The sequence below is a fragment of the Seriola lalandi genome, unplaced genomic scaffold (assembly GCF_002814215.2).
Source record: "Seriola lalandi dorsalis isolate HSWRI2012SDOR001 ecotype SW California unplaced genomic scaffold, Sedor1 jcf7180002054524, whole genome shotgun sequence".
Classification (NCBI taxonomy): domain Eukaryota; kingdom Metazoa; phylum Chordata; class Actinopteri; order Carangiformes; family Carangidae; genus Seriola; species Seriola lalandi.
In genome coordinates, this window is record NW_019525077.1 from 189014 (window position 1) to 211204 (window position 22191).

Below are 22191 nucleotides of genomic sequence, written 5' to 3' on the forward strand. Positions count from 1 at the left end.
TTGGTCTGTGATATTGCTCGACAGTGACAGAGCATTGGCTTTGATCAGGTTGTTTATAGAGTTGAAGAGGTTCTTTTGCAGAATGATCAATTGCCGCACTGCTTTGAACAGGCTGTATCCCCAAAGACTGTAGAGAAGGATCAGTTTTGTGTCTATTGTGTGTTTGGAGTGGTTTAATGTTCAAAATTTGTGGTGAAGGAATAGTTTGGGATGTACCATATAGTTGCTGGGTAGAAAAAGGGGGCAATGACTGTCCATTACTTGTAACTGTTACAAATTCTGATGGGCTTTCCTCAGTGCTCCCATAGCTGTCCACAGTTGGCTGCTTGATAAGAATTTTGGGTCTAGGGCTCATATCATGTTGAACATTTGTATCTTGTCTTTGCAGCTTTGGAGCCTTTGGCTGAGACATAGCAATGGATGAGGTCCAGCCAGTTCCCCCACCAGGTTGCTGGTATTGATGTTGTGGGACTGAATGTTGTGTTTGCAACTGAAGTATGTATGGAGGCAAATGATCAGGCTTTTTGGATTCAACATATACGTTGTTGACATGTTGATATGCACTGTCCTGTATAGCCTGTGGAGCAAAATTTTGAGGAGGAGGCTGTATCGTCCTTTCAATAGGCATTAAAGAAGAATCTGAAGTATTCATTGGTGCAAAGTTCAGTCCTATTTCTGACTGCCTTCTGCGATCTATTCCAGGTTGGGTGATGACCTGTTGATGAATAGTTGGAGGTATATATTGCTGCTGGTGGTAAGGACTACTTTGAGACTGAGAGGACACATGAGGAGAGGAAAGATCCTTTGCATCTTGGTGACTGACAACTGTGGTTTTGTTTTGGTGATCCACAGTTAGGTCAACAATACCTAGTATAGTTTTCTTTTCTAATTGCTTTCCAGTTTGTCTTATTTCAAACATTTCTTTCTTTGCCTTGTTATAAGTGTAATTCATGGGTTGTCCATCTTCTGGTTGGATGTAAGTACTTGCAATGATAGCTGTATTTATGCTATCTTTTGCTGAGAAGTCCACTGGCTTATTTTGTTGGTGTGTATCCTTGTAGGTGGTCCTTGAGCCAGAAAAGACTTTATTGCTATGGTAGGTAGATATCTGCTTATGCAGTGTCTCAGTTGTGTTGACTCCACTCAAGGCTTGTCTTGCTTCTTGATGTACACATGGCTCCACTATGAGTGGTACACCAACAGAACTATGCCTTCTTACAGTTGCCTTGTTTATTAGCAGTGGCACAGCTTCAGTTGGCAAGATATCAGGAGCTATTTCAGAATGTTTCTGCTGTGGTTTTGGAGACATATCTAAGAAGCTTTTTATGGCGTTGGCAGGTGCTGATGCTCTTTGATCAACTTCTTGAGATTCACTGTGCACAAATCCTTGTTGCATCTTTTCTTGCCATCCTACCAGTGTCTGCTGTCTTTTAGGTTGCTCTTGGAAGAGGGATGTTTCCACAATTAGTGGAACACCAACTGAATCTCTTTGAGAATGTGCAAAATTTGATGGCCTTGTTCTTACCAGTGATAGTGGATCTGAATGGTTTAGCACTGTGTCTGATTTACATGCCTTTGTTGACATATCTAACGTGCCTTTGACAGAGTTTGCTGGAGCTGTAGAGAGTGGATAAGGTTGGATAGTGGACTGTAACATGCTATTGCTCTCATTTACACTGGAGCACTGTACTGTCTTACTACTGTGAAGTGGTTGATTCAGAAGAGGGACAATATTTCTCTCCAGGGTCTGCTGTTTTTGCAAAGGAATCATGGTTTGAGGTTGCTTCTGGCATGTTGACTCCAGTGGTGCTGGTTCAACTACCAAAGGAACACCAACAGAATCTTGTCTGGCAATTGCTCTTGCACTTGGCTTATTAACAAGTGAAACTGCTTCACTTTGAGTAGACTCATATTCTGGCGATGTTGTTCCAATTGTTGCTTGGCATGGTTTGGGTGACATATCCAGTGCTATAGCTGTAACAGGTTTTGTTGAAGTGGATGTCTGAAGAATTTGCTGTTGATATAGAAAATAATCTGAGTGGCATTGAGTGTTATTCTCAAACCCCTGCTTTGCATTTGAAGGGGAGTTGATCATGATGTCACAACAAGGTTCTTGAGAAGGGATATCTACAACTAGTGGTACACCAACAGAATTTTTTCGTGCAAGTTCACGGACACTTGGCTTGCCTCTCGTTAGTGGTATAGCTTCAGTAAGAGTGTCATCTGTTCTTATTTCTGGAACCACCTCCTTCAATTTGGCACAAGATTTAGAAGTCATGTCTAATGTGGCCTTAATTGTATTGGCTGGTGCTGTGGCTTGCTGAGGTGGTTTACAAATTTCAAGGGATTCAAAAGACTGAACTAAAAGAGGTTGTTGTCTTGGTAATGATGGCCTCCTACTACCAGATGTAATCTCCTCCTTCCTGACAGAATATTTTACCTGATTATCCATTATAGTACGAGAATGATGTTCCTCAAATGGTACTGAATGAGTATACTCTGTTGTTTGTCCCTGAGGCTCTGGTGATTCTCCTCTAAATGACAAGTCAATGGATACATGATGACTAGGACTTGTGTCTGCCTCCTCAGAAGTTAATGGTTTTCTCTTTGTCAGTGACAGTGCTTCACAGACAGGATCCTTTGATGGCACAACAGTTTGCTGAGATTGGTTGGTTGATGTCTTGACAGACATATCTAATGTAGCTTTAATTGAGTTTGCTGGTGCAGTGGTCTCCTTATATTTCTGAGCCTTTCCACTAGACTGATAGAAAGGAGGTGTAGAAATTGCTCTGTTAGAGTCAACAGGAATGTGCTTTCCAAAACCAGTTGTAACCGTTGGTGGGCTTTGCTGCATCTGCAGTCGCTGCCCCTGATGTTCCACTTGTTTTTTCATAACAGGGCTTACCAGTGGTGAGGTATGTGGAGATTGTATCAGTCCAATTTTTGCTGTGTTTTTGAGATCACTATCATGGCTTGATCCTTTACTTGAAATATGAGTAACAGAAGAGCTTGTTGGTTTTGTTGGTAACACTCTGTTAGAGTAAGAACTCCTTGATATTTCGCCAGATGATGTAAGAGATGGTTTGGATGAAATGCCTATTCTACCTTTGCCGGAGCTTGAAACATCAGTTTGGTTCGTCTTAGTTGTTATAGAGGTACTATGGGAGGCTGGTGGCCTTTGGATAAGCATTGTAGAAGAGATAGGGCCAATTTTAATCTCTTGAATGGACAGTCTTCTCTCTGGTGTGCTGTGTTGATCAACTGGCCTATAGTTGGTCTGAACAGAAACTTTTGGACTTTCCTGTAATGTGTCCACAGCAGGATGTTCTGAATTCAGCCATTCAACTTCATCTTCCTCAGTCTGCTTTGTTAGATCTACAGCAATTGTGGCCTTGCCAGTCAAGTCCATATTTTCATTAGTATCCATCCGCTTCTTCTCTTTAAATCTTTTCAACTTGTACTTTGTACAGTCAACAGCTTCATCCTTTTGTGTAGATTCCATATTGGCTTCTGTTGCATCATTGTGTCCTATGTTTTTGTCTTTATTTAAGTTTGCAGAAAAATCTAGGACTTTATTACTTACATGAGTGCCCATAGGAGAGCCAAAGTTATGATTTCTGTTGTACAGGTAGGCTTCACTATATGTAATTGAGTCATTCAGTATATGTAACTTTGGTATAACTTCCTGAGATGAACTTTGTGGCTGCTTTTGAGACAGGGAGGATGTTTGGTCCAATGCTGAAGTACTGCAGACTTTGGTAATGTCCCCTATCCCAGTGACTGGAGTTTTATTTGCTTGTGATAATACTCTGGTTCTGTCTGCCTGAGATGGCTGCTTCACAAGCTGGGGTCTCTGTGGGGAAACAGAGGGCACAGTTGAGGTAGATGTAGTGGGTAAACTCCTAACAGAAGTTGGCTGTGCTGGAGGAGCTGAAGTGCTGTCCCCTTTACTAACAGTTGGTGGTGTAGGTAGTTTCCTTCCCGTCTGTATAGGTCCTGGTATTTTTGAAGCTGAAGAAGTCTCATGAAGATTTCTGGAAATTTTTGGAGCCTCTGAAACCTTGCTAGCCACTGTTGGTGATGTAGCAGGCATTGAGGATGACACTGTTTCAGCTTTATATGCATTAGTGTTAGAAGAAATTCCAGTGACTCCTCCAACAGCTGAAAATATGGAGCTTGACTTTTGTCTTGGTTGGTCTGCAGGTGTATCATCTACATGTGCGATCTTGATTTCAGGAACTGGGTAATGTCTGTTTGGAGAGATTTGTGGTGAATAGCACCTTGGAGAAGGTGCAGGTGAAGATGTAAGCATATCTGGTGTCCTCTGGTTCTTCCAGTATGGCCCTCCATGCCCTCCTTTGAGTGTCTTTAAAGTAAGATCAGCCGCCTCCAATGGCTCCTCTTGACAGCTATAACCATTTTGTACAGATCCCACTTTGATCTTTTTAAGCTTGTACACAGTGAAGTCTACAGGCTGCTCTACTTGAGAAGATACAGATTCCTGAAACATTTGAGAGAAGCTTTCCAAATTCATGTTCATTATTTTTTCACCTTTTTTAAGGGCGTAAGTTAGGTCCACGGGTGCATCTGAAAGCACAAATTTATTCTGTTGCTCGCCTGCAATCCAGAAGCTTTTATCCTCAGGGCACAGGGGGATTTTAAAACCACAAAGGGTCACCTTGTCCTTTTCTTTTTGTTTCAGAATGTTTGCAATATTTTCAGTGATATTTCCTAGTGCTTGTACATCCTCTGGTGCAGCACAAGCATAGAGGTGTCTGCCAGCTCTGTCAGTTAAAAGGGAATAAATGTATTCCTCATCTGTGTAAACATAATATCCACAATCTCCAGCCTCAGCTGGCCACCACAACCCTTGCTCCAATAATGAAAGCCATTGTTGATACCACTCAGAATCCTCAAAGATCATTTCATCCTCTGCATCTCCTGTAGCTCCTGCAGACCAGCTTAAATCCATAGCACCCCGTGTTAAATCCATTGGACCTTTTTTGGTGGCAAGTCGTTTTAAAAACTCAGTTGCTGATTTCAAACCAAAGTCTTCATCTTTTACATCACTACTAACATCACTTTTTTCCACTACTTTGCTGAATTCCCGTACACTGCACTCTGTCAGCGACAGACATCTGCTTAATCGTGTCTTTGTTTTTTCTGTGGACAGATTCAGTGCACTTCCTCCAACAATCCAAGGTTTTCTGTTCCTATCAAGATCATTCAAATGGTCACAGCTACTCCATGGTTTCTTTTCTCTGCAACTCATGTCAAACAAGACAAGATCTTCATCTGGCTCAAAAAAACGATTTCTGCTCTCAAAAAGCTGGGCAGCAGCATCCCTCCAAGGATGTGAGGGTACGTTGAAGTCACTGATGTTCATTTCTTTAGGATTCAACCATGTGTGATTCTCCCATTGAGGTGCTGTAACCGTGGGTGGTATATGCCCTTGGCATGCCTGGTAACGTTCCTGAACTTGAGTAGCAAGAGCTTCAGCAAGGGCATAATCATTGAGTTGCTGCCACAAAAGAGCTTCTATGAGACACTGATGCTCATAGAGCTCTGGTGGAATAACACCATGTTCGGTAAAGTTGTATAAAAGGTCTTTGTAACCATACTCATTTGCTGTCCCATACAAGAGACGTTGAATTTCCTCAAGATAACGTTGAGTTGGGGAAATTGTAGGATCTTGCCAAACCTGTGATTGTGGAGGTTCTTTTGCGTTATCTGCAACAACAGAAGTTGTTAGTGTTGCTGTACCTGAAGCAATATCCTCCTTACTTTTTGATAGTAAACGATCCAGAAGACCTTTTTCACTTTCCTTTCCAGGAACAGATGTGCTACTGTCACTGGGGCCTGTTTTGAAGATGCTGGATAACAAGCCAGGAGAGGTACTATTTGTGCTGGTTTTTGGTTCCTCTGTCCCAAGCTGAGGGGTTGATGACTGCTGTATTTTTGACGACGATTGTGGTGATGGCTTTGATGATGGCTCTGTGGCATTAACAATACCAGATAGGAAACCTTTTTGAGCTGGACCTTTTGACTCCTTATCTGTGGCCACCTCTTGGGAGGAGTGCATCTCGACTTGTTTAATTCTCTGAATCTGTGGTCGCCCCTGTCCTGCACGTGTCTGCTGTTGCTCCTGTGCTGTTTTAAGGTTCACCTGATTAGCAGGTGATGATGGTTGTTCTGCAGTACCTGAAATTTTGTTTAACATGTCAGAGAATAATCCCCCTGATTCAGGCTGAGCTGGATTTTGCACTGGCTTAACAGATGGTTGACCTATCTCAGCAGGCTGGGGTGATTGTTGTTCCTGTGTCACATTTTCCCCAGATGCAAGTTTCAGAATTCCTGAAAGCAAGCCTCCACCTTGGTTAGGCTGTTGGGTTGCTGTCTGTTGAGAATTTGCTGTTTTGCCAGGCTGTTGTTGTTGAGGTGAAGTCTGACCAAACAGACCAGACAAAAATCCTCCTTGCTGACTGGGTTGAGACGATGGTTGACAAGTAGACTGACCAGGTCCAACAATTTTTGACGTATTGCCCTGTTGAGACCCAGTCTGTGGGGTGGGCTGTTGTGGTACATTATCAGTAGATGCTAATTTATTAAAAAGCCCCGACAACAGTCCACCCTGCTGTGGCTCTGGTGCAGATGCAGCAGGTTGGGGAGGTATCTGGTTTTGCCTCCGCAGAGGTTGTCTGTTACCCTGTTGGGGTTGATTCTGGTTTGAATGAGTAACAGGTGGCTGCTGCTGTGCTGGAGGAGTAGGACCTGTTGAAAAAAGCCCAGAGAGGAAGCCTCCCTGTTGATTGGGTGGTTGCTGGGTCATCTTAGTGCCTGCTCTTTGTGCCTGTTGATGCTCTGATTGATTCCCTGCTGAAGCCTGGGGGGTTCCTGTATCTGCAATTTTGTTTAATAATCCAGTGAGCATCCCTCCAGGGCTACTGGGGGGCTGCTGTGGAGGGACTTGGTTTTGTCGTTGTAAGTTTTGTCTGTTGCCCGGTTGCTGATTGGGTTGCCGCCCGGGTGGGCCACTCTGTTGCCGGTTTTGTGAGGGCTGGGCTGGGTTGACAGGCGCAGAGTCTTGCCCCCCTATTCCAAAAAGACCAGAGAAGAAACCTCCTTGTTGTGGAGCGGCTTGCTGCACTGGTTTTTGGTTGGTCTCTTGAACACCAGGCTCTGGTTGTTGCTGAGATGAAGTAAGATTAGGTTCCACAATTTTGTTAAAAAGTCCTGACAACATATTACCAGATTGCTGATTTGGTTGTGTAGATTGTGTAGCCAAAGGTGCTTTTGGTGGCTGGGTAGCAGTTTCTGTCAGTTTCAATAAACCCCCAAACAATCCACTAGGTTGAGGCGTTGTCGCTGTTGCTTTAGGAGGTAGTTTTTCTGTGTTTTGGTCAGGTTGTTGCTGTTGGTTTGGCTGTTGATCTGAGGTTACAGGTTGTTGCTGGTCAGGCTGACCTTTGTCAGGAGGAGGTGCTTCTGTTGAACCCATTTTAATCAAACCTGACAAAATCCCTGCTGACTTAGTAGGAGGAGTGGTCCCTTGACTCACGTTTTGTTCAGGTCCTTCCATTTTCACTGTATGTTCTGCTACTTCTGAATGTGACTCTTGACTGGACTGAGTTGGTTGAGACCCAGTCACTGTGTCTGTAGCTTTTTTCAGGAGCCCAGATAAGACCCCTGCAGAAGGTGGCTGTGTAGCAGCAGGATGCCCTTGCCTTTGAGTTTGAGTTTGGCCAGATTGGCCTCCTGGCAATGTTGACTGTGACTGATTTGTAGGAGCAGAAACAGTGTCAGAGGCAAATTTTAAAAATCCAGACAACAGTCCTCCTGACTGTTGTGTGGCAGAATTCTGTTGTGCTTGGGGAGGAGGCGGGGAGGGTGATGAAAATAGGCCTGAGAATAACCCACCCTGTTGAGACTGACTGTCGCCACCCTGGACTTTCTTGCCAGATGATGCATCTTCCGTTGATCCCAGTTTTAATAGTCCAGAAAGAATTCCTTGAGGCTGCGAGGCTTGAGGTTGTGGTGTGGCATGTCCCACAGGTTTGGGAGGACCTTGATCTTTAGATGTGGCATCTGCTTCAGGCTGGATATCCGTCGTGCATTGGGAATCTTTTTCAGACACGGTTTGCTCTTGAGACAGTTGTTCTGTTCTGCAGTCAGTGCTTTCTGTGGTTTCAGGGACCATTTGTTCAGTATGCCCCTCAGTTTCACAACCAGGTTTGGTTAGCGTTACAGTGGGAGTGACTTGGGGTTTTGCAGGTTCCTTAGGAGGTTCACTTGGGGCTACCTTAAACAGGTTTGAAAACCAGCCAGTTTCTGTATTTCCTTTTGGTACACTTTCAAGAAGTGAAACACGATTTGGAGAGGGAGTTCTTGAAGGGCCGGGGGATAGACTCTTTGGTGGAGCATTGGCATCTTCACCAGATGCAAACTTAAGAATCCCGGAGAGCACACCTCCCTCTGCTTTTGATGGGGTTGTTGTGGAAGTATTTTCAGAGGAGAAAAATGGGATTTTGAGTTTGCTGCCTAAAAATGACTCTTCTGCGGGCCTGGTGTCAGTCTGGGTGGGATTTTCAGGAGGAACTGTTGATATGAGGTTAGAGAGAGATTTCTTAAAAGGACTGAAGAATCCTGTTTCCTCTGAAGTGCTTTCAGGTTTTGGTTCAGACATTGCAGAAGTTCTTCTTTGCTGAATATCAGGTATCTCACCAGATGACTCTGTTTCTGGCAGCAGCTCTACTGACCCACTCCCTGCTTCTTGCAAAAGCTCAATTGATCCACTTCCTGTATCTGGCAATAGATCAACTGATCCACTTCCTGAACCTGGTCTCATCTCAATTGACAATTGGCTCTCTGTTTGTGAGCCCTCTCTATTAGGACTCATGGTTCTGCTTATAGACCCTTGCTGGGATTCAGTGCTTGCAGCAGATGCACTTCTTTGCTCTGATGGCTGAGGTGATGGCTCCCTAGATGGTGGTGCACTGGAAAAAAGTCTCAAAGGACTTAGCCTTCCTAACATAGATTCAAACCCAGATGTGGATTGATTAGTAGTGGCTGTACTACCTTGTGCCTCTGTGCCAACATTTGTTGACGTCTGATCAGTGTCAGCTTGGCGACTTGTTTCAGAGGACTGAAATGGCAAAAGAGACTGAAGGGAAAACTTTTTTTCTGTCGCTGGCTCCTGAGAGGCAGGAGGAACTATGGCTACTGGAGGGGAGGTACCGCCACTTTTGGGAATAAACGAAAGCAGCTTTGAAATGCCAGACTCAGGTTGGGGTGATGCTTGAGAAGTAGGTGGATTTGTTGCAGTGGCACCAGAGGTTTCTGTGGGTTCACTACTACCTTTAGGGATTAAAGAAAGCAATTTTGACATACCAGACTCTGCCTGTGATGGTTGGGATGATGGAGTTGTGCCAGAGGCGTCTACCTCAGTGGTAGACTTTGATCCTGTAATTGTACTGAATAATGAGCTCATGACATTCTTTACTCCAGCCATGCCCTGTTCAGCAGCACTGTCCTCCTTAACTTCAGGTTTGACTTCATTGCTATGGTCGTCTTCAGGTCGCGCAGCTTTCACATCGGTTGGCAGTGCTGGGAGTTTTCTTCTAATTGGTTTAGGCATCAACTCATAGTTGTTGATCTCCTCCTCTTTTACAGCAAGGTATTCAGACACTGAATGAACTAAGCTCTGCAGTTCACCTATTGGATCTACATATTCATCACTTGGCTCCTCTACAGGAGACAACGTAGGATCTTGTCCACGACAAGTTCTCCCTTTGCTTGAATAACTTTGACCTCCAGAGGGTGACATATACTTGCCAGGGTAGTAATAACTTTCATATTCATAACTAGCATCCCCCTCAGTGAATGTCAGGTCATCGAGTTCTTCCTCAGATCCAAAGGAATACTGCATCTCATCTGAACCAACTGAGCCATATTCACTCCTCCCCCTGATCCTTTCAGCCTCTTGCCGAGCAGCCTCCTCCTCACGAAAAGCTGCATAGCTCTCAAGTGTTTCGTCTAAGGCAGTTTTGGCCCACAGTCTGGTCTTGTAAAGTAGACCTTCTCTGTCTGTCTGCTGTCGTAACTGTTTGACAGAGGGAATTATATCAATTTCAGGAGGGGATGATTCATCCTCAAAGCTGCCAGCTTCCTTGTAAACTAAACGTACCTCTCCACTACCAAAGCCATGCCTCCGTCTGCGTGACCTGCCATTTGGCTCTTCTGTATCCTCAGGTGACAGTGCATCACATTCTACTGTCTGATAGAACCTGCTGCCTTTGGACTCAGACGGGCTGTTACTGATCCGATAAATAATGCTTTTATCTTCGTCCTCCCACATTTTCTGTTCAGCATCCAAGTAATCGTCCAGGACACCTGAATCAGGCACTTTATATTTACTCTCCCAATCCTCCACTCCCATACCTGAATCAACAGGGATTATTCTTACTCCACCCTTACTATTTGATGGCCTGGAATCAAGTAAAAAATAAAAGAGCCATGCAGGAAGCAGAGAAACATGGTGCAAAGAAAAAGAAAGAAAGAGAAATTAAAGTATTAGACATGAATCAAAAACAGCAGATCATGCAAACAAAGTGTGTGAAATGGAATTGCAAATAAAAAAGCCAACTATGTGGAAGGAAAAGGATTTTGTATGATAATCTGTAAAGTTACCTATTTTTATCACAAAGTTGTGCTGTCACTTTTTGTCAGAGATTATTTTGTTTTACCATGGCCACACATACAATTTATATATATATATATATATATACATAAACTATTATAAGCAACAGGTTAACAGTGTTACATTTATTAGATACAACAGCACAACAGAAATAATTACTGCATACAGTAATGCCACAGGTGTTCTAACAACTATCTAAGGCTGTGCCACTTCTACTTTCAAATGGGACCTATTTAATGACAATGGTAATATTTGTTAGAAATCAAAACTTCTATCATTGGATTCTGCTACTCTTGAAAAATGCAGGAGATACTTTAGTGCATGTGTTAGCTATACCCATGTATTTGTTGCCACAGGGCACCAGTCATGAGAATATTATTCTAAAGTGATGCTGCAGTGATGAGGTCAGAGATTTGTGTGTTTGCTTATGTGTCTCAGTGAGTGGGTGTGTGTTTACCTGGGTCCCCTCATTTCTCTATAGTCTAGCTCATAGCTTTGCATAGAGTCAGACTCCCTGGATAGGGCTTGATGCTGGACCCTACGTCCTATAGGGTACTGGTGCACTGATGAATTTGTCTGGGGGGTGTTGTGGAACCGTGGAGGTCTGTTGCTGGTTTCGCTGCGGTAGTCACTATCACGGTCGTCCACTGCACTATCATGGTCATCGAAGGCTGAGTGAAAGACAGCACAAACACTTCAGTAAAACATTGGAAAGATAATTTCTAAAATTAATTAATACAAGACTTTCTGGACTGCAGACATGAGATTGTTATCAGATACCACAGCCAAACTTGTCAAGTGTAACTTTAAACAAACTGAACTCGCCACATCTTCGTGAGAATGGAGCCAAAAGTTTACAAAGTTTGATGTAGCAGGTAAGAAATAATTATATCTAATAATTATGAGGTTTATTCTAAGAAGCAGAGAAGCAGACTGCATGGATACTGTCCAGATGTAAAGAAGATGTCCATAGTTTGAGTATATCTCCATCTTGTGGTAGCAGGTATATAATACAAAGCTGACAATGACTTGAACAACAAGACGTTATTAGAAAAAAAACAATGTAACTTCAAACACCACATAAAACATGTCAACAGAATGAGCCTTTATGCTTTGCATTAGATTAAAAGAATGTAACATTTCAAATACAATGAAGACAAACGCAGGATACCGACCAAATATGCAGTGGCCCTAATCTGAAAAGAAAAGTAAAAAGCAGTCCTGTACCATGCAGAAGTTGAAAGGACAACAAGTCACAGGGGGAAAATCGAAAAACAACCATCATACGTACTCTGCTGGTCACTCCATCCAAAATAACTCCAACTGCCTGGTGGCATGGAGGCAATTGTTCAAAGAAGTCAGGAAGAAAAGTAAACCTCATTACTGAAGAATCAAATCAGTAACAGGAACTGGTGATGGTTGAACGAGTATGTAACACATAATGGGACTGAAAACACCCAAATCTGTGACACTTGATGGAAATGATGAATGACAACACCAGTGAGGGATGAATAAGAATTTAGTGAGGCTGGACTAAAAATGTGATGACTGGATCAATATCAAACATCCACAGTGGCTTGTGCATCCATAAATCTTCTTTAGTGTGCAAACAGTGAGCCAGATTTTTTTTTTCAGAAATAAGTGGTGATGATTGTTTACAATAAGCTGCACTGAAGAATCAGTCATGGCCAAAAGGCACCAGCATTATTCTAGTGGCTGATGTGAAATTTCTTTTTTTGCTCATCAAACATAAGGGGGGATGAGGAAAAAAACAGTTTTTTGTCCAAATTAGAGTCATCAGTGTGGAATGACAAATGAGTGAACATGCACCATCCTGTTAAAGTGCTATGGCATGAGCATGTTTTACTCCAACACTTACAGCACTGGGAGGGTACAGATGCCATTCGTCTTCTCTGGACCTCTTCCTGCAGTGGATACTTCCACAAGAGAAACATGGAAACAAAAGAGAAAATATGAAGAGATCAGTGAATGAAAATGATTTAACGGTAATATGGCACATCTCAGTATGGTATTTATGGGTCATTTGTGTTGTAATAACCACTACGTGCCATTAGGTAGCAGCAGAGAACCAACACAAACTGCAGCGTCACTGAGAAGGGTCCACAGTGTGACAATATTCAGATAACTAAATGTGGAGGATCAGAGTCGGTAGCTCAAGCGCAATAGCAATCTTTTAAACGGAACAGCTGTACAAGACACAGTCTCACAGCTGTTTAAAATGTAAGTGAAAACAAAACTTTTGAGATTTCAGATGCATTATTCCTACCATGAAAATATTGTCCCAGAAGCTACTGAGAGTGATCTGGAACAGTGAGACATTTACTTCTAATTCTGCTTCTTCACTTACATGGTTTACTGTAGTGGGTGGATGCAAGAATCATTAAATACACAACAGAGGAAAGCACTTTTTTTAATTATATGTTATATTTTCACACAAAAAACTAGAATATCCTTGTAAGGTTATTCTACACTGCTTGTAAAAGTTTAGATTCAATTGACACCAAAGGTTCATACTTTCAAGGTGAAGAATAAGGAAGTCTGTCCTCGTCGGGATTCCCCTGTTTTCTCAGAATTTGAGACTTACTGAATTAGCTGCAATCTAACATCTCTAATAGCTTGATGGTTTATAACTTATTAACAGGAAATAAACTCAGTAAACATACCTCGTCATGTATCCGCATGGTATTGATCCGCTCCAGTTTATTGGTCCAGTACTGAGCCTCGTCGTCTGGGATATCTGGACAGATGGATTGGACAGAAGAAATAGATGGAGTCCAAATGAGAAGAATTAAAAGAATGACAAGAAAATATGTGGAGGAAAGTGCAAGAGAGAGTGGTGAAAGCGTGCAAGTGGAGGAAACACAGAAACGTGGGATGGAGAAATGGATGGTAGGATTGAGGAAGGGGTGACCGAGAGAGAAGGTAAATAATGGAGGAAGAAGGAGAGTGCAAAAGACAGAATGTAAGCCAAAGTGCAAAAAGAAATGAAAGACCACAGACACTGTAGCTCCACCCTTCCCTCAGCTGCCTCTCCTCCATGCTCCCTGTCCCATCCTGTCTTATTCCATCCACACCACTTGATGTGCCCCCATCTTATATTCATGTGTGTTTAATAGCTGATGAGGAGGTTTCCTTTTGGGGGCCCAGAAATAGAAAAAGCAACCTCCTCACAAGACCTCCCCGAAGACAGAAAAAGAAAAGGACGAGAAAAGGGGAAAATATGAAACCCTGGCTTTAGTCTCTGCCATGTTACTATTTGTTCGTAATTAAAATGATGTGTATTTTTTTTAAATGCCTAAGAGCACTAGAGCAAATGTCTAAGTCTAAATTTTAAATCTAAACTTTTTAATATTCTTTTGTGTCCAGAGTATGTTAAATGTTATTCACAGTAGACAGTCACAGTTTGCCAAGCAGATTCTATACTGTACAGGACAGTTGTACACGTTTGACAAATCCTGTTTATTTACATTTTAGATGGAATAAAATACTGGTTAAATATTAATAAATGTAAACTACATGTACAAAAAACATCCATATCTTAAATGGAAAATGTGTAATTTTTTCTATATTTAAGGGATATTTTTGATTGTGTTAATCCACAACACACAGTCATTTTAATGTGTTTGTGTGCTTCAGGATGACTCACTGTAATAAGTGACGACCAAAAAGATGCAACTCCCTATTGATTAGAACTGATGCTGTTGACTGGATGTCAATTACTTATACTTTTTTTTTTTTTTTTTTTTTAAAGCATTTGTCAGTTTCTTTAAATAGGGAAAGTGCTATCTTATCTCCATCTTCAGGCCCTGAGCGGACAGCAGCATGAACCAGTGTCATCTTGACATCAGGTAAGTGTTGATAAATAAAAGTGCCGGGCAGTGTAAGGGGGGGGGGGCAAAGGCAGCTCAAGAACAGACACTTCAGACAACTCCTTGAGATTAACAGCGTGCCAAGGAAACAAAATAACAATTCAAATAATTGTTGCTGTTCAGGTGATTACACTTCAGAAATAAAAATAAAAAAAACAGCAAAAACATAGAATTCAAGAGTAATGATAAATATTTTGGAGTATATTCAGGGCAGCCAAAATGTCACCATGAAGAAACTCTTCATAAAAACTTCATCAACCTAAATGGCACCTCCACAAGATCTAATAAATGGGGATTCTACAAGGGATAAACCATCGCAGATGAACACAACTTCAAACAACTCCGGTGTGAGCTGAAGTAAACTGTGTCTGAGCTCCAACTACCAACAAGGAAAAGACAAATACAATTTATACAAAATACATGGGGGATTCTTGCTTCTTGATTGGGGTCTAGTCTTTTGTAGAAGAAAAAAATCATACAGTATATTCTCATTCATTTCCAAACTTGCTTGTTAACCAGTTTAATAGAAGTTTAATCTAGTATACTCAGGAATCTATTGTTTTCGCATGTTTTCTCACTTTCATTCATTTGATTCATCTCAGGTATTTTCTGAAGGTTGTGTTATTTGTCCCTTTTATTATGTTATAAAAAAGTATAAATGCGCAGTGAAATGGCGAGAGAATGTCTTCCACAGTAAAAATGTTGTACTTTGCGTTTGTTTAACACCTGGCTGATAAAAGGCTCTCAGTAGTTCAGTCCATATTTTGTTTGATATAGAGTTATTTGGGGCAAGGTGGGCGGAGCTTGGGGCATGAGTGAGAGCAGTGACTTCTTTGTTCTGACATCACGAAGTTACAGAAGTCCTGATGGCCCGTTTTAAGGCTCAGTTTCTGAATACAGGCTGTGTGCATTTCTCAGTGGACTGAGCGCTTTGATACTTTCACAGTATGAACATAGAACCTAGACCTGCTTTTTATAATCAAGAAGACGTGGACATCTACTTTTATACCATATAGGACGTTCTGGGGAAGTGTGGTAACTCCTCATGATGTTATCATCAGTTTAAGGCTTATGTTAGAGACTGAAATGTATGTCTTCTTCTTTCTCGAGCCCTTACAGTGTGTTCATGGAGATACAGTACTGTGTATTTTGTTGTTTTTTTGTGAACCATCAGCTCAAGAGTTGAACCATCATTCAGCCAAAGATGCCAAACTACCAGTTTTTTTTTTTCTAGAGCTGCTTCAAATCTCATGCAGAGTACAGGTGAAAGTATCAGAATGATGATGCTGCCAAACCTCCTCATGCTAGTTTTCTGGCTCTGTGAGCAAATGCGTTTGTGTACATATACATACCAAAGGGGAGCTCAAAGCGGGTGTCCAGCAGCACTTGGTGTGGAGTTGGGTTGGTGGTGCCGCAGATTTCATCCTCCCTCATTAAGACTTCAGAGTCCAGAGACGTCCACTCTCCTGGTCCCTCCTGAAGGACAGAAATACAGAGAAACAGAGAAAACAGAGGGACGGGGAGAAAGAGAAAGAAAGTAGATAGAAAGTAAAAAATACAAAAAACAAAGGAAAGGGTGATAATATTTAGTCAATGAAAAGTGTCAACATAGTAATTGAAGGCGTGGGTGGCCTGAAGGAGGAATGCCATTAAATAAACCTGAGCAAAGATGAAAAGACGGAGATGCGAGGAACAACACTGGCAGCTAAGACGGTGTTAAAACTGGGGTGAGCATTTACTGTTCTTCAAACTGAGTGGAGAAGTCAAACACAGGAGGCTGAATTATTAATGACTACACAGGCACTGCCGCATCACTTTAAAACTCTTCAGAAAGAGTAATGAGGTGCGGAGGCAAGACAAGCCCGCCTGCAGCACACTAAAATGAGTTGGCAAATGCTTCTAACTAACAACCTGCAAGATAGCTTTTTAAGAGTAAGCTGACAGGTAAAGATGGTGTTTTAATAAGTAAGAATAGGAAGGTGGAAGGTGAGTGTGTTTATTTTCAGCGTTGTGGTGAGCTAAAGCAGCCCTACAGTAGCAGATACAAGAGTATAAACACAACAGCCTGTAGCGAGGGCCGGCAAGGTAGAAGATGACACCACATCATTTATCTGCATCTCTACTTCCCGTTGCTAACGTGTAATAATTGTGGGCTAAGCTGTGACAAATTATTTGGAAAAAGACAACTGCAAGACTGTGAGGCTTTATGCTGCATTCATGTCAAATCGTACAAGCATTAGAGTGGGAAAAATACACTCAGATTAGCCACAAGTAAGATATTTCCGACTGTGTCTTCTACTTAAACAAAACAGCTCTAATTTATGGCATTTCAATGGCTGCAACCAGTGCAACCACCATCAGTTCAATGCAAATTAAACCGATTCAGTTTATTAAAAAGTAGCTATACATGTGTTTATGCTTGGTTTAACTTTAGACCACGTTTCTGATTTCTCTGGTGAGAAAACAAGGCTAGAAACAGAGGCAACCATCTGGGAAGAAAGTGAGAATACTTGCATTACAACAGTAAGCTACGTGCAACATTATCCAAAATGGCCCATGACAGCATCCGTCTTGTTGACTGATCAAATCCAAGTGTTGCATTTACCTAAAACTACAGTAATACTTTGATCAAAACTTTGCTGTCGTGCAGGAACCGGAGAAGATTGTAGATATTTACGGAGATAGTTGAGCATCAAGACATGAATCAAGCATCTGCAATTCAAAATTTGCTTCATTGCCCACTTGTTTGTTTTTAAGTTTTAAAAACCGATGAGGAATACTCGCTGAAGAAGACTGTGAGACATGGCTGAAAGGTCTGACAAGGCTAGTAAGTGGATCCCTGGATCGAGAATGACGTTTCATATGCTCAGAAGAAACAAGACCGTGCAGAAATGATGAGTCTAATATTACAGCGATGTGTGTGAGGATGAAAGGACGAAGGTGCGTTACCTCGTCAGACTGTCGAATCGCGTCCAGGGGTATCAGAGCTGTGCCGATCATAGTGTCCCAGATCAAACCCTTATTCCACAGCTCCACCACCAGACCTGACTCCAGGTGATTGATCTCGCTGTAGAAACAAACAAATACACATTAACTCCATCAGATACTGAGTAGAAGTTCAAACCTGGCTTCACAATTACAATGATAATAGTTAAGAGCAAGAGAAGAAGAAGAAGAAGAAGAAGAAGAAGAAGAAGAAGAAGAAGAAGAGAAGAGTTTTTGCTGCGACTTTCCACAGATCAACTTGGAGCTTCTGTGGATTTTGCTCATGCTAATGCTAACTAGCCACCTTTTCTGTAAATCATAAACAAACATGTATCTATGAAACACATCACTTTGTATTTATTTTTTGCAAGGAAAGTCCACTTGACACCAGCTGTTAAGAGCGAGAGCCTCGTTTACAGTTTGGGGCTGTTGGAGAATAAGGAAAGTCCACTGGGTTTGTCGGATGTTGAAGTGTGTCTATGTGTACGGTATACTGTATATAGGAACGTATCGATGCCAACAGCTGTTGTCATGGAGATATAGGTGGCAAACGGTGATGATTTGTCCCAAGTAACCATTGGTAACCAATTTCCAAACATTCAATGAGCAACTGGGTTCATATTTTACCTGTGTTTTAAAACACATGCTATTGGCCTTAGCCTGAAACAATACAGTACCTTCAGGTCAGTAAGTGGGCCAATCTTATCCTACAGTAGTGAGGCTGAAGGATGACTGCCGTCATTTTCTGACAGATCTGTCTTAAAGAGAAGACAGCAGCCAAACTGTCTCCCCTCCTCATCTGCATATTTATATTCACACTCCCATTCATATTCATATCGCCTCAGTTTGGCTGTCAGTCATCTCTGATGACACTTCACAGCTGGGATGATGGAAAGAAGAGGGTGGGCGGGAGGAGCTCTTGGAATGTGTGTGTGTGTGTGTGTGTGGGGGGGGGGGGGGGGGTGTAGCTTCTTGCCACACACTGTCAGGTCAACAAGCTGAACAGGAGCCAACTCAAAAATGATGACTTGGTTAATGGTAATCATGTTAGCATGATTAGCGTTAACCGTCTCCATTCATGCGTATGCTTGTTCACATGCTCGTGTGACTGTGAAGTCTTTGTGAAGACTTCGTAAAAAATGGTAAACACATGTGTCAATAAAGATTCTTGAATTGAGAAAAGTGAAATGAGAAAAGAGGCCAGAGAGGCCAGCTGGCATAACACAGCACATAATGTGGCGCCATCTGCATTCAATTTCAATGTGTTTTGTTCACAATCTGTGCATATGGGAAATCAGCTGCAGCTTCAATGGATAGAATGATGAATCTAAACATGTAAACACAGAGGCTTTTTACAAATGCCAAAAGAGTTTCTCCCACTTCCATAACTGGCATGAAGATAATGCTCAAAAAAAAGTTTATTGATCTGACTAATGGTGTCTTTTTATATATATATAATGGACTTTATGATTCAAATTATAAGATTTAGAAAGTTATACTTGAAAGCGTCTTCACAGGTTTACATCACTTTCTTTTGTGATCATGCAACTAATCAAAAATCATAGAACGCAGACAGAGAACCTTTACCAAGGCTGTGCAATCCTATTTATTTGTTATGAAAGTTTATCTGAAGAAAATTTTAAGGTCAACATGAAGCTCAGTCAGCATCAAAATGCAAAACCCGATTAAAAGTTACATGATACATGCGTCTATTTTTTGTGCAGTAGTTCAGGAAGTAAATGCCCTCTGACAATGTGAAAATATCAGATCCAAAAGTTAATCACCTGTTTTTGGACACATTGTTTAACCACATTTCATTGATCCAGGGTTTTCTTGCTAACCTTTTAGTTAAAAGTGAAGTCTGAATGCGATAATCAAAAGATTCTCATTGATATTATCTTTTTTTTCTTTCAATTTCTTCTGTGTAACTGTCTCAGTGTATGAGCTGTACTTGCCTTATGTGTAACTGATTTTCACTACACTCACTACACTCCACCATTTGGACCATCTCAGAGTTTTTCAGCCATATTGAAATCCACCCATCGGAAGTAACGTATGATGAAACACGACAGTCAGACCCAGATCAGCTGGTGTCAATACAAAAAAAAAAGAAAGACAAAAAAAAAAAAGATGTGCCTCATGAGCTATTGTGTGATTTTAATCCATGACATTATTTCATCGAAGCCACGAGACATAAAACCCCAAATAGGATTAGAAATAGGTCTGACGCGGTCCATCCATGCAGTCTGACTCCAAACGGTCTCTGACTCACAGACCAGACCAGTGTGTGTGTGTGTGTGTGTGTGTGTTCTTGTAGCTTTACATCCAACTCAGGCATATGCCCTCCATCAAAGCCTATCCATTATTGAGGGAACAGCTTTGCTGTAACAGCAAATGAAGTGGTGTATTTTTACCAGTCACACAGACAAACACACACATGCGCACCTACACACAGTCATCTAGTGTTTCAAAGTAGAAAGAGAGAGAAATTGGAAAAAAAAGAAAGGATAAGATGCAGGGAACGTAAAACATGTGCAGCAAACGCTGAGTATTGACACTTCATAGAAATTATGGAATGAGAGGGAGGAATTGGGGGCACTCTGGGGAACAACATGTGAAGTCAGTGGTGAAATACGTTTTTTAACGTGTTTCTGTGAACACTGTACACAGGCAGGTACACTGCTCTTTCATCACATAAATCAGTGCATAACATTACCTAATATTCACTCAAAAATCATCATCATTAAAACATGTTTCATGAATATTTTTATGCTTCTTTGATGTGGTGAAAACACACCATTAAAATTATCACTCACTACTATCACATCATGTATTTTTGTCATGCAGCATTAATTACTAATGTGATGCTCTTAGAATAACAGATGGTTACATGGCCACTGTAATGTCACAATCAGTTTATATTTTGCAATAAAGCACAAAACACCCAATGAAAGTAAGTTGCTATGTTGCTAATGTTGCTAATGTGCTCTTGGAAAGTTATATAAATAACCAAGTTATGCTTTCCTTTAAAAAGGTCCCATATTTTACACTTCTCCTGTGTTTTATTTGAAGTGTTGATCCATAAGAAGATATATTTGTGGTTTTAAGAACCAGAAACCATCTCATGTAGTTTTACATCTCCTCTCTCAGGCTTCTCTCTGGAGCTCTAGGAACAACAGGTTGCTGAGCCAATCGGAAGAGAGGAGGCTCTGAACCTCTCCTCTGATTGGCTGACTGTTTTCTGAGTGATCAAGTAAAAATAAAGCAGATTTCAGCTAAATAGTCAGAGAAACCAAATCCTGCAAGGTTGGATGGTAAGTCCGGGTGGGCGGGGTTTTGGGCATGGCTGAGAGTGGTGACTGGTTTGTTGTGACATCACGAAGTTACAGAAGTCCTGACGGCTGGTTTAAAAGCTCAGTTTCTGAATACCGGCTGTGTGTATTTCTCTGTGGACTGAGTGTGTTGATATTTTCAAGTGTAAATCTCACTTTATACAATATGGGACCTTTAAAGCCACATGTACGGAAAAAAACGCCTTCTGATGAATAGCCCCAGTTACAGGAGCAGCGTAAATAAGAGCAAAGGGAGAGGTAGTACATCATTCCTGTTATTATAACTTGATAAAGTTGTAGACCAAAGACTAACATAGGTTGATGTGGAGGGAAGGAAAAAGGTCACCATTTTTTTTTTTTAAAACTTAGACACGACTTAATTGACAGAGAACTGGGGGAAAAGACCAGACATGACCTGAATCACTGGAGAGACAGTCAGACTGAAAGATGACACCCAAACTGTGATGGAAGAGGAGTCTTAAGAGAAAGGCTTCTCCTCATCCAACACTTGAAAAAAAAAACAGTAACATAAATAGCTTGAAAAGAAAAAGTAATTATCATTAAGATTTCTTACAAGTTAACATACCTCAATTAGGACATTTCCTAACAAGATTTGTTGTCAGTCTTAAATTTACCACAGCTTAAAGTGAAAGAAAAACATATTTAAGTGTCTAATTAATGACTTTATTTTTTCTATTTATTTAAATTTTCCAAAAATCCTGCAAAATAAAGGAAATACAAGGAAATCTATTAATTAGATATTAGTTTACAGCATTAAACTAAACTCCTTATATTACCTCCTGTCTCCTGTATGCAACAGTTACACTACGTTAGCCTACATATGGAGGTCTCTGAACTGTGTCAGTCCAACCATGTAAAGATTACGAGTGGTTGGTTTGGTGAGGAAGAAACACCAGTGAGAGAAAGCCGGTGACCTCTGACATGATACTGTAAATCAGGCCAAAAGATTAACGCCTTCAGCGGCGTGTGAGGACAGTCCTGAGACAGACAGACAGAGACACAGTGAGGACTAGAGACAAAAAACAAGGCAAAGTAAAGCATGAGCATGAGACTGAATCTGAGAATGCATGAGCAGGGACGAGCACGTGAGGCCTGGTGACCCTGAGTGTAGAAGGATCAACATTCGACTGCTTATCCCCTTATCTCACTAGCCAACCAACCCACCAACCAGCCGTCACACATACACACGCGCACACACACGCGCACACACACGCACACACACACACGCACGCACACACGCACACACACACGCACACACACACGCACA

At 41.6% G+C, this 22191-nt stretch overlaps 3 protein-coding genes across 3 annotated transcripts in view; all 3 read right to left on the minus strand.

The window, feature by feature from the left end:
- The window catches only part of unc13ba (unc-13 homolog Ba (C. elegans)), a 173066-nt gene that overhangs the window by 112844 nt on the left and 38031 nt on the right, over window positions 1–22191 (minus strand). The window contains exons 4-8 of the mRNA XM_087176061.1: window positions 17536–17653; window positions 15939–16062; window positions 13381–13454; window positions 12576–12633; window positions 11154–11367 (exon numbers count right to left, since the gene is read on the minus strand). Coding sequence (XP_087032187.1) covers window positions 11154–11367; window positions 12576–12633; window positions 13381–13454; window positions 15939–16062; window positions 17536–17653 — 588 coding nt within the window. The remainder of the gene's footprint in view (window positions 1–11153; window positions 11368–12575; window positions 12634–13380; window positions 13455–15938; window positions 16063–17535; window positions 17654–22191) is intronic.
- LOC147818679 (uncharacterized) lies at window positions 3838–4972 on the minus strand. Its single transcript, XM_087176089.1, has 2 exons — window positions 4281–4972; window positions 3838–3853 (listed from the first exon to the last, which is right to left on the minus strand). The coding sequence occupies exons 1-2, from the start codon at window positions 4970–4972 to the stop codon at window positions 3838–3840; spliced, it is 708 nt and encodes a 235-aa protein (XP_087032215.1).
- LOC147818680 (uncharacterized) lies at window positions 7987–10435 on the minus strand. The gene is made up of 4 exons (XM_087176052.1): window positions 10184–10435; window positions 9398–10099; window positions 9188–9277; window positions 7987–8178 (listed from the first exon to the last, which is right to left on the minus strand). Exons 1-4 carry the CDS (start codon window positions 10433–10435, stop codon window positions 7987–7989), a joined length of 1236 nt encoding a protein of 411 aa, XP_087032178.1.